General features: G+C 37.2%; 1 protein-coding gene across 3 annotated transcripts in view; it reads right to left on the reverse strand.

The window, feature by feature from the left end:
- Window positions 1–13,219, reverse strand: part of LOC140688958 (ankyrin repeat domain-containing protein 26-like) — a 55,546-nt gene that overhangs the window by 14,101 nt on the left and 28,226 nt on the right. Inside the window, exons 21-28 of one of the 3 annotated variants that reach the window (XM_072948914.1) lie at window positions 11,968–12,222; window positions 10,288–10,358; window positions 9,660–9,801; window positions 7,284–7,494; window positions 5,944–6,127; window positions 4,959–5,096; window positions 3,006–3,518; window positions 1,419–1,571 (exon numbers count right to left, since the gene is read on the reverse strand). In XM_072948914.1, coding sequence (XP_072805015.1) covers window positions 1,419–1,571; window positions 3,006–3,518; window positions 4,959–5,096; window positions 5,944–6,127; window positions 7,284–7,494; window positions 9,660–9,801; window positions 10,288–10,358; window positions 11,968–12,222 — 1,667 coding nt within the window. Of the gene's footprint in view, window positions 1–1,418; window positions 1,572–3,005; window positions 3,519–4,958; window positions 5,097–5,943; window positions 6,128–7,283; window positions 7,495–9,659; window positions 9,802–10,287; window positions 10,362–11,967; window positions 12,223–13,219 lie in introns of all 3 variants that reach the window. The other 2 variants (XM_072948913.1, XM_072948915.1) reach the window with 2 other exon arrangements.

The raw sequence follows: 13,219 nt of genomic DNA on the forward strand, positions 1-13,219 counted from the left end.
TGCCAGTTCACACCTACCAGGAGAGCTGAGGACCAGTGATGACAGGAATGCATAGAAATTGGGAGAATTATACACTTTGGATAAAAATGTTAGATGGTGCAGCCATTCTGGAAAACAGTATGGCAGGTCCTCAGAAGGTTAAACAGAGTTACCATATGACCTATATGACACCATTTCCATTCTTAAGTATATTCCCCAAAGAAATGGGAACATGTTTACACCAAAACTTGGACAGAAATGTTCACAGCAGCATTATTAGCAATAGCCAAAAAGCAGAGGCAACCCAAAGGTCCATCAACTGATGGATGGATAAATGGTTTAGCCCCACAACCGACTACTGTTCGACAATAAACAGAAATGGAAATACTGACAAGCGCTGTAACATGGATGAACCTTGAAGACGTGTTGTCAAATGAAAAAAGCTAATCATGAAGGACTGCAGAGCATGTGATTCCATTCCTGGGAAATACCCAGAACAGTCACATCTGTAGAGACAGAAGTCAGACTAGTGGTTGCCGGGGGGTGGGGGGGCTGCGGTGCTGGGGGTGATGGCCAAGGGATGCAGGCTTTCTTTTTGGGGTGATGGGAATGTTCTAAAATTGATTGTGGTGACAGCTACACATCTCTGAACATACTAGGAGATACTAACGATGCATCCTAAATGGGTGAATTATATGATACGTGAATATTTTTCTTTTTTGGTGGAGGGAAGTAATTTTTACTTATTTATTTTTAGAGGAGGTACAGGGGATCGAACCCAGGACCTTGTGTATGCTAAGCATGCACTCTACCACTTGAGTTATGCAACCCCCCTATAATATGTGAATGATATCTCAACAAAGTTAAAAAAAAATCCAAAGGCAGGATCTAGACAATTTTCTTAATTCTCTATTTTGGGTGTACAGATGTGATCTGAACTTCTCCATGCTTTGACAACATGTCTAAAATGAATAGAAAATGAAGGCAATGTCTAACTTCAACTGGTTTGTATAATGACCTTTCTGCACAAGGTATTCTGAAATCCATGAAATAAATACACACAGGTTCTATATCCATTCACAAAAGTGAAGATGAGACATGACAATTTTCTGGAACATTCCATGAAACATTATCCTCTGATTTTATCTAGCTTGCCTCATTGTGGTGAGAGATCACTAAAACATACTGTTTAATAGGAAAAAAAAGTTAACTTCTGTGAGGAAAGAGGTATAATTCTCAACTTCTCTAAGGGTAAATATTATAAGAAAAAAATAAACAATGGCAGAATGAAAGTCAACATTTAAGAAACAAGTGCATTATAAAGATAATAAAAGTGAAATTATAATGAAGATGCAAAAGAAAGCTGTCCCTGAAAAGCTGGTGGCCTGCAACACTCTGCGCTGCACGTTCACGGCCGACGTGCTGAATTTCATACATACTGGGCTCGCAGTTTGATGTGGCTTCCTCTCTCCATCCTGTCTCTTATTTTCTGAAGTAGTTTGATGATGTGCTGTCACCTCCAGGGATGCTTCCAACGTGGACACTTTCTTTCGGGTGTCAGCCAGTTCTTGCTGAAGCTGTCTCATACGGGCCTAAAAAGATAACTCTGTTACTGAATTTTCAGTCACCTTATCATTAAGTTACATTAATAATATATAACTCCAACAAATGGGCTTTGAGAACTATCCCCACAGACATCAGTTCACCTTTTCCTAATAGGCACACATTCCTGTTTACTGAATTTCATTAAACACACAGAAGGCGTGACCCTCCTGCCTTACCGACAGTAAGTTAACTTAGACAATGGAGGCAGCCCCACCAGCCACTCCCTGCCCCTCCCAGGAAGCGGCCGAACTTCACCCCCACTGAAGTCTCAGACAGAAAGGGGTGTGTGGGTGGGATGAGTGGTGGGTGGTAAGTTCCACACTGTGGAACATTCTCCCTCTTTCTCATTAGAGGCTTAAGTTCAGAGTTCTTCACATATTCAATCTGGTGTTTAAATCCTTCCAACAGACTCCCATCTCACAATAAAAACGAGGATATTCCAATGGCCTTTGGGGACCCGAGACAACCTGGCGTCCCCTGCCTCCTGGACTGCAGCTCCTACGGCTCCCCCCACCTCTCCCAGGCACTCCCTTCCTGCCACTCAGGACTCTGGCTGCTCCTCCTCAGTCTGAAAATGGGACCCCAGTGCCAGACTCGAACATCACAGAGCGCCCCAGTTCCTCTGTTCTGGACAAACTTAGAGCCAAATGACAGTAACTGAGCCTTGCAATGAGAACTGTGAGCACATTATTTGAGAAAATGTTCAAAGTAAATTACAAATAGAACAGGGGAGACTAAGTCAAACACAGTTTTGCGAAAATTTACATTTGTCCCAAATTATGACTGAATGATAAGTAGATGCCTTTAAGGAGTGGAGAGGACATAACAATACATGATTTGAGATGGAAGTATTTCTAAATTTAATTCCAATTGACATGAATAAAAATAAAGTTATACCAACTAAAAATGTATATGAAAAGCTACTGAAGGAAAAGTACTGCAAGATACAGCATTTACACATTAACTGTCAAGGTAATCCACACAATTGAATCTTTTCTCTCTCTCTTTTTTTTGTTTTTGTTTACTTTTTTTGTTCACACAACTGAATCTTAATTTCAAAATACTCCTTTTAGGTCTGAGCATTTCATTTATCTGCTTCATGACACTAAAATGTGGTGACAAAGATTAAAATGATTTGGGCAGTATAAATTACTAAGACCTGCCTGTATCTGTCAACAGCTTATAGCTTAATCTCTTAGAATTTCAGGTGACACGGCATCTTTACACAAAGTAAAGCACCTCTCAGGTCTAATTTTTGTTTGCTGGATACAAGAAATGCCTTTAGGCTGCTTTACAGTGTATATATTTATAGCCCGCACATTTTTTATATTCAACTAGTTTCAATGTTCAGCTTCCATCAGATACTACTTTGAATTTTGTTTGAGGAAGTCTGAAAATTAGTTCCCTTTCTGGGTACTTACTTCCATTTCTGCTCTGTCCATTTCATACTGACACAGTCTGTCCTTTAAACATCTGCATTCTTTAATTAACTCCTTGTTTCCTTCCTCCAGCATCAGAACTCGTCTGCTCATGGCTTCAAGTTTTCCCATGTGATCCAGAAATGGCTCTGGAGTATTAAGTATTGTCTTTTCACTTCTGGCTTCATTTCGAGCAACCTGTAGTTGCTGTCGAAGCAACGTGTTTTCACTTTGTAGTTTACATATTGTCTCCTTCAAGAATGCCTGCTTTGCAATGTATTTGATGACGTCCCCTTGTTTGCTCTGAGACAAGGGTTCAGTTTCCTTGTTTGAACACTGGGCTTGGCCTCGGTCTCTGTGCACACATTCTAATACCAACGTTGTTGGTCTAAGAGCATCTCTCCTGGGATGGAGCTCAATTTCTGGGCCACGGAATTGACGCTCAGCTTCAGGAAGTTGCTGAGGAAGCACCTCGCTGCTATCTTTTGGGTCAGACAGCTCAAAATCCATTGTGTCCTGTAAGTGAAACCCCTCATCTCTTACTCTTTGAACTGTATGCAATAAACTGACATATCATAATTTCCTTTGAAGTGGAAGACTAATCTCTAAGTTTATACAACAAAAACTTTGCAGTAACTGGGTATCCAACTGGAAAAACTTAAGGTGGATACAAATCTCAAACTTTAACCAGAAATCCCCCAAAGTTCAAAAATTTAATTAAAGACAGTGAATCCATGAAAGTTAAAAAGAAACCACAAAAGGATGTTTAAGAAGCTCAGAATCGGAAAGGCCTTTCTTTCTCTGAAATACAACAAACCCAAAAGGCTTAAAATAAAAAATGCATAAATCTGACTACACTTAAAAATTATATCTGACATCTAACCTTTACAGCTACCCCCAAAGTAAGAGCCTTAGCTCTGTAGAAATTGGGACAGGTTAGATTTCCTAAAAAATTCTTTCCTGAGAATATTCCATAAATATTCTCCCTTTCTAACATTTTTAGAGCGAGTTATAAGAATTACATCTACGGATAAATGATAAACCTAAGCACTGTACTAAGCACATCTACAAACATCAGTTAACTCATTTAGCTGTGACAATTCTGGAATAAAGGGTTAAAAACACAAGCAAGCTGCAGGGTTTTCCCCAGGGCTTCTGAGTCTACGACTCTTACACCAAACCAAAGCTACTTCTTTAGGATAAATACATAAACACAAGAGAAGCCTTCTATTTCCCTAATGGTGAATACACTAAAGGTAAAGAAGGTCAAATTTACAGAGCTCTTCTTAGAAAGTCAGGAGACTATTTGCTTCTGCAATAATTTTTATTTCTTCTTCATGCTGTTTATAACAGTAATGGATGTGAAACAGCAGGAAAATACAGTGAACTGTTTTATTAAAAATAAAGTCCTGATCAATAAATTATCACTAAATATAGATTATGGCGTATCTATCACTGTATTCGAAAGCTCCTTGTACTGAAATCGGATACCACATGGAGCAGAGTGTTACCTTTTATCACACGTAGGAGAATGACACCCAAACTACGGTTTCTGAACTGGCTATACTTTTTCCTCCTTACCATCAGTGGAAATGATAAAGTAACCTCTCCATTCATCTATCAAAGGAGTGAGATCACTGCCAGAAACTAGAATGCTTGCCGTTAGTCGCAACAGTTTTGGATCATGGAAAGCTCATCAATTCCTATGGACAATATTAACAGCCTCTCCTTGGATGAGGCCATTGTGAATGTCACTACATCACTGTTGCCGGCAAGTGGATTTGAATTCAAAATATCGCTTTATCCAATAGACCGGAAATGAAACCCCCAGAAAATGTATTTACATATGCAGGCTTTTAAAACCCTCTATACTTTCTGTACCTACAGTTTTGGTTTTTAAACTATATAAGTATACAAATTCACACACACACGTTTGAAGATGACTAAAGAAAATACCTCAGCATTCATTTTCTCATTAGCCTTTTCTGCCTCCTTTTGTTGGGAAAGACGATGGGCCAGGACTTCATCTTGTATTACTTGGGCATTCTGCTCTTGGGAAAGTTCTCTCTGAGCGTCATTTCGCTCTTCTAAAACCTGGAGACATATGACATTAGGGTTTGGGTTTTACACCATGAAAAAAAGTCAAAAAAAGCTTAGGAGGGGAATCTTTAAAAAAATTTTTTAAACCTGTTAATAAGAAGTAGCCTTTTTAAGCACAGGGACCTTTAATGCACATAAATAACTCAAATTCTAATACACATGACAGTTCAATGCATCACAGAGCAAAAACACAAGGGATGTAGTATCATGAAAGAAAAACTTTTTTAGCACTTTTTAACCTGAGTTATAGTCATTTTACAATGTTGTGTCAAATTCCAGTGTAGAGCACAATTTTTCAGTTCTACATGAACATATATATATTCATTGTGACTTTTTTTTGTTGTGAGCTACCACAAGATCTTGCATATATCTCCCTGTGCTGTACAGTATAATCTTGTTTATCTATTCTGCATATGCCTGTCAGTATCTACAAATTTTGAAATCCCAGTGACAGAAAATTTCTTTATAAGGCATTTAACAAGTTCCATCATAGTCTCAAGGTGATTTAGCCTGGATTTTAACTTCAAAAAGCCAAAATTAACACCTGGATTTGAATTAGACTTGTTAATTTGTTCAATGGACCAAAACCATCAATCCTTATGTTAATGATGAAGCTCAATTTAACTTCCATTCCTTCATTCAGAAAAGACAGAGCATCTATTAGATGCCAAGAACACCAAGAAATTAGTAAATTAAGCTCTAAATGTCATAGTTCATATTTAGGATGAGATAACTTTTATTTGTTTTAAATGAAAATATAGATTAATTCAAAAGAATATTATAAATAATATTGATGAAACAGTGTTAGAGGTATGAAACTTTCACATTATGACTAATTTACCTGATTTGGTTTATTCCTTATGCTCTTCAGTTTGCATTCTAGTGCTCGGGCAGTGCTTTCAAGTTGTTGTTTCAGGTCAACTTGCTCATTGTATTGTTTCTCTTTTCTTTTTAAATCATCCTTACATTTTTCATATAATGTATAAGCATTTTTCTTCTTCTTGTTTTCTTGTTCTAATGTACATCTGCAGTGAAATATGCTTACCTTAAAATTTATTTTGTTAGAAAATTAAAAGTTCACTTTATGATGTGATTCTTCACATGCTCATTTACTACCCTAATGGAATTTCTAGGTTCTCAATTTTTTTTTCATTTCTAAGTCTCACATTTTAATTTCCTCACTTCAATCTCTTCATAAAGATATACACACACACACACACGTTTGAAAAGTAGCAATGAAAAGACAAAATGCTACTGGGTTTCAGACAAGAGTAACTCTGGTCAATAGTGTAGGAAAGAAATCTTGCAATTATTCAGTAAGGATTGAATTGAAAATTACCCTTTTTTCCCCACATAGTCATAAATTACTCCTTCATTGGGACAGAGAATTTAGTTACTATTTAAAAGAGAAGTTGCTATTTAGAAACAAGTTTATAAGTTCATGAGAGATAAAATTTCAACTTCCTGAAGTATTACAGGGACTCCTACATGATCTCCAGCGGAAGGTAACATCCGCAGGTGTCTTTTCCAGAACACAGACCCGCTAATTAGCATAATCCAAGGCGAGGCTGGGGAGTCTACTCCCTGATGCCCTACACTATGTTTCTTCTTTTGCAACACTTTGAACTTACCTTGTGGAATATTATTTATTTAGTAAATCATTTTTAAATCCCTTTTGGTACAAGGCAGGATCCACAGTAAGTAATTAAAAAATAAAGAGTAATCCATGCTTTCAGCATAGACCTTTGAACTAATCTTATCTCTGTATGAGAGCGATGCTGAATAAACTAACCAGTAATCACTTTCCACTTTACTTTTCAGTCCATCCATTCATATGTTAAGAACCAAACTGCATAAATTTTTTTTAAAGTTTCTGCCTTGAGAAAAATGGTCATTTCATAATTCTGCAAGTGGGAATGTAAAGTAATACAAACTTTCTGGAGGACAACTGAGAGATAAGGATCAAAGATTTGTTGTAAAGAAATACAGGAGATATATATATATCCTATATTTGGCTGTGTTATTTCCAAGAGTCTCATATTCCACAATAATAATGAAATTTTCTCCCCTGTAAAATCCCAAAAGGTAAGTTAGCAATTATAAGACTTCTCCTACATACCTACAGTATTAAAGTAAATATAAAGAGTTCAAATATTTCTTTAAAACCAAGAAATTCAGTACCTCATGCGGCAGAGCTCTCGTTCCCACTCCACATTTTGAAGTTTTAACTGTGATTTAGCTTCTCTTGTTTTCAGCAGCTCTGTGTGTAGCCAGTTCACCTTATTTTCCATTTCTTTAAGTTTTCCTCTAAGTACTGCACAGTCAGATTCTTTAAGTTCTATTGATCTGACTGAATCAACTGGATCCTGAATGTTCAATAACCGATCAGAATCTGCATTAGGAAGAAAACAAAAACAGAAACAAAATACATGAATAATTTTTGTGTATAAAGAACTGTGCATTTTCACATTCATTCATCCATACGTTGAACAAATGGATATTGAGCATCTATAACGTGCAAGACATTCTTCTAAGCTCTGCAGATATTAAAAGAGTGACAAAGTAGTATTATGAACATTACGCAAATAAATTTGACAACTCAGATGAGATGAAGTGGGTAAAATTCCTTGAAGGAGAGAAATTACAAAAGCTCAATTAAGAAAGAACAAATAAGCTAAAAAAGCCCTATATCTTAAAAACGAAAACAAAATCCTATTTAAAGACCTTATGACAAAGAAAACTCCAGTCCCAATGGTTACACTGGTGAATTCTACCAAGTATTTTAGGAAAATTTAATACCAATTCTACACAAATTCTCCTCAAAAAACGAAGAGGAAGAAATATGTCCTCATTCTCTAAAACTGACATTACCCTGAATCCAAAACCAGACGAAGATATTACAAGAAAGAAAACTAATGTCATGAAAATGGAGGTAAAAATTCTAAACAAGACATTAGCGAATTAAATCCAACAATACAGGATAACTCATTGTGACCAAGTCGGGTGTATCCCAAGAATGCAGGGCTGTTTTAACACTTAAAAATCAATGCTATTCATCATATTAACAAACTAAAAAAGAAACCATATGATCATGTCAGTGGATAAAAAGAGGCACTTGTCAAACCTCAACACCTATTCCTGATAAAAACTTCCAGGAAACTAGGAACCAAGGGATCATCTTCACTATGACAAAGATCTGTGCTAAGCCTACAGCTGACACCATACGCAACGGTGAAAAACGGAATGCTTTTCCCAGAAGGTGAGGAACTGGACAGGAGTGGCTTCTCTTACTCCTTCTAATCAGCACCGTACTGGAGCCAGTGCAATCAGGCAACATAAAGAACCAAAAGGCATCTGGATGGGAAATGAAGAGGTAAAACTGTCAGCTAATCAGCGGGGAATATGATTATATGGTGCGAGTCAGCTAACTCCAACCTGTGGGCTGGGTTGCTTGCTTTGGTAAATAAACTTTTACCACATCCATTACAGCCACGTCCATTAACTTGTGTATTGTCTATGGCTACTCTTGTTGCAACGGTGACAGAGCTGATTAGCTGTGACAGGGAATGTATTTATTTATTGGCTGCAAGTCTTAAATGTGAACTATCTTTAGTAAGACAGTAGTTTAAAGAAGAAAAAGCTTGACCACCTCTGGTTATGTAGAAAATCTGAGAGAATCCATAAAAAGGCTACTAGAACTAACAAATAGGTTCAGCCAGGTTGGAGGGCACAGAGTCAGCATACAGAAATCAACTGTATTTCTATCATCAGAAACTAAAATTTAAAATACATTATTTTAAAACAAATAAATAAAAATATACAACTTATAACCTCACTGAAAAATAAGAAATACAGGTAAACTCATAAAAGACGGAAAGACCCAGACACTAAAAACTCTAAAATATTACTGAGAAAATCAAGGAAGACCTATGTAAATGGAGAAATCAACTTTGTTCGGGGTTAAAAATTCCGTATTGTTAAGAAGTCAATTCTCCCCAAATTAATCTACAGATTCAACATAATCTACATCTCATTTCCAGGACACTAGCAGACTTTTTTTTTTTTTTTTACATTGACAAGCTGATTCTAAAACTCATGTGGAAAGAAGGGTAATAAAAGGAAACAAGATGAAGCCAGAGGACTGTGGCCTTTAACCATGGAGCTACAGAAGCAGAAGCTGGATTTTAGGCAAGGAGGTAACAAAGACCTGAATTTTAAAAACTGTCTAGTAATCACGGTTGCGGTGTAGACCAAGGTCCCAGGAGGCGGAGCGGCGGCCAAGAAAGTCCTGAGGTGATTTCAGCGTTCTAAGAGGAAAGCAGCGATGACCTGACCCCGGGTGAAGGCGTAGGAGCAGCAGAGGCAACAGAAAGCACAAGGAGAGGGGACGGCCACAGCCCCTGGCTGGCAGCGCACACGTCTGATTCTGCTTCAACACAGAGCAGGCTTCTGAGACGCAGCGGCTTGTGACGCAGCCGCGCTCCCCGGGCAGCGCTGGGTGTGCGCACGTCACCGCGAGACACTTACATGGGCTGTGCAGTCACAAGGGGGGCCTACCTTCACTCTCCCGGCCAAGTCGTTTGACTGGCCTCAGGGTGTTCTTAGAGTTATGGAAAAGCGACTCAGAATCCTCGGAAGCTGTCCCCGGTGACAGAGTTAAGTCATCGAGGCCATCCACAGAATTCATCTGCTCTTTGACCTACGAATAAATAATGCTATTTCACAGTGTCTCCAACATAGTTATAAAATATGCTCAGTGTACAGAGGTGATAGATATCCATCTTTTTATGAGAGCAAAAACAGACACTTCTCGAAAGAACTGATTTCTGTCAAAAGGCTAACTTTATCAATAGTGTTTCTAAATGATTTTTAAGTAAATGTTTCTACAACAAAGGAGGATTTTCTGTTTTTCCACTCTATCTTTTATAACTTTTTTTTACCATAGGAAAACAATATTCAGGAAGGTTTTTTTGCCTCAGTTCCAAGGATAAAGTTTAACTATAAATGATTATAGATCCTAACAATACTTTAAGTTTTGTAACTAGATAGAATGCTATTAAAAACTAAATATTAATTATTTATTGACTCTAAAAGTCTAGTTTGAAAGGCAATTTCTTTTGAACTGTATTATTAAAGCACAGAAAACAGTATTAAACCAGAAACTTAAATTTACATTTTTACATACCTGTGAGTGGTTATTTTCACTTCCATCAAGTCTTTCTTCCTCTTCCTCAGATGTCCTTTCTAAGTCTAGGTCTGCTGAAAAATGAATATGCTTAGTTAAAATTCATTTTTATCTAGAACAGCTAGATAAAAGGCATCATCTTTATAAAAACATAAAACACATTTCATCAATTGACAGTTTTAATTAAGCTTAATCTTTAGCCGGATATTTACTTCTTTAAGAAATACTTCTAACTATTTAAAACTTCAACAAACTATTTGGGAAATACTTGATGTTACCAGATTAAAGGCATACAAACATCTCAAAGTTTCACTCACAAACTGATTCACCAGACATGAACAAAACAAAGAGAAATAAAACAAAATTTAAAAATACAGTAGAAATATACAAAGTCACGATAGACTCTATTCTCTACCTCCTAACAGTACCTTTTTTAACAACATACCAAGCTTCAAGAGCAATGTCATTCATGGTTTCCAAAATTATTGCTACTTTTTATGCTTTTATCTTTCCTTTATCTGAAACGTTTCCCTCTACTGTTCTGACAAGTTCCTTTGCCTCTTTGAAGACTCAGCCTGCTCTGTGAAGTCCTCCTTGATTATAGCTCTCTTTCCGCAGAGACACAGGGATCTCTTTCCTTGGAGCTACCTTGGTACTTCACAGATTTTTCTAGTGTGTCTTCACCAGCTGAACTGTGAACTATTTCTTTACATGTCTATCCTCTTTGCTCCCATGCTGTAGAGTATCTGCTCTCTTAAAAGTATCTGTGTATAAACTATTTATTAGAAAAACTTTCAGTTTTGAGCTTGTAGTCACTACTATAGGAGATAACTGAGAATCTTTTCCAAATACAACATTAATTCTGCAGGTAAGGATAGAAAAGATAAAACTACAGGAGCAGAAAAAACATTGTAGGACTTATTACTACAGCTCTGATTATATCACTGATTAAGGCACTAAATTAATTGGTATATAAAGTAGAACACGTATTAGATGTGGTTAATCAACAGACTGGGTATCCTAGAAGAATTAGAATTGATATTCCATATATTATTTTTAAGTGATCAAGCACTCCTTAAAAACCAATATCCTTTTCGACCCACCAATCCATTAAAAATAATAAAACAAGCTGATACACTGTGCGGACACAGTTAAGAAGGAGGTCCTGTGTAGCAAATTCCCAATGTCTGCCACTACCGCTGGGAAAGCCACTTCTAACATACATAAAGGCAGAGAATATACTAGAAATACTTTGATATTTAGTTGCAGAGGTGCTTTTTCAGTTACACTGAATACAGCTATAACAAATATTTATAAATTCAGAGCTAGATAAAAATAAAGCTAAGAAACCATACTTTGAGAAGGGAATCTTTGGATGTCCACCTAGGTTTCCCAACTACTCACAAAGCTCTAGACATCATCCTCCTACCCGCTCTCAGGAGTATGCTAAATACTATTCTGAACGAACTTACTTTCTCCTAATTCTCTTTGCTATTTAATATGTTGCTTTGGTCAGAGGTTGAATGTAAATGTCATGCAAAAAGGTATTGTCCGGTTGTAGGTTGCATAAAAGGAGTAAACACAAAGGAGATCCTGCCACAAAATGATTTCTGCAAAGTCAGAGTACGGTGAAGCCACGCACAGGTAGACCATGGCTAGCTCTCTGTGCTGCTTTATTACCTTCTTTGCTGCTTCTGTTCTCTGGCAGCTGTGACTCACACAGGCCACGGAGCGCTGCGTTTTCTGACAGAGACACGGCTCCAATATTCATCCGGTCTTTATCTACCAGGGCCGTCTGCCTCAGTTCTGTGGGTGCTGACTGGTTTGTGGTCACTGATTGTGATACCAACAGACATTTGTCAACTTTCAAATGCTTGGCTCTTTGACCAGCCTCATTATTGAGGCTCAAACTAGTAGAAACCCAGTCTGAAGGACCTGAAAACAAAGTTTCCACTTATTAGAATGTGAATAACAATACAAACTTGACTAACTTTTACGAATTCTCTTCCCAGAGCAGCAGCCCCACGCCCTCCTCTCCCCCAAACACACTGCTCCTTCCCAGCTGGTTGCACTTTACATGTCATTGCTGTTCATATAGGGAACCACTGTCTCTCTTTTTTCTACCTTTAATTTTCTAGTATTACTAATTTAGATTCCTTCATCACTCTCTAGAAAACAGTCTATATTCTGTTAGAGCTTTATGAATAATTACGACTCTTCAACATATGAAGTTTTTCATTAACAAAATGTATGTCTAACCAGCCATTTACTGGACGTTTAAATATGCATGACAATATTGAGTCCTAGAGATGCAGGCTTTAAGAAAACTTCTACTGAATGGTACTACTTAAATTACAATGAGGCAGTCTTTCCTCAATGTACCAATATCTTCAGAATTCTTACCTTAAGCCTTGGATAAACATCATAAATTTATATAAGAAAGGATAGCCTTGAGTGACTGATTTTTTCCATATAAAAATAGGGTAAATCTAGGTACAAACTACATCCAAAGAGTACAGAGTGCCATGAGACAGGAAATACATAACAAAAATGTTTTACTTTTTTAAAAAGAATTAAGTTGTCAGATTCAAAATTTTTAAGGCAAGTTAAAGAAAAAAAGGCAAGAAATGTAGACGCGAACTTTAAAGCCCACCTCATCACAAGGGCCCCTTTATTATTTCACACCCATGAACCCTGTTTAAAACAGCAGTTCTCAAGTGTCATCTGAGAAGCCCTGAAGCCCCATGTTCCCTCCATCTAGGGAGTCCAGGAGGTCAAAACTATTTTCACAATAATACTGAATGCTATTTTCATTCTCATTCTCTGTTAAGTGTGCAGTGGAGGTTTCCAGATACATGACATTTGAGAACATCATAGCTCTAATGGCTAATGGAATGTTTGTGCGTGCTTGTTTTTTAAATCTTTCAGTTCT

Source organism: Vicugna pacos, chromosome 24 (assembly GCF_048564905.1).
Source record: "Vicugna pacos chromosome 24, VicPac4, whole genome shotgun sequence".
NCBI lineage: Eukaryota > Metazoa > Chordata > Mammalia > Artiodactyla > Camelidae > Vicugna > Vicugna pacos.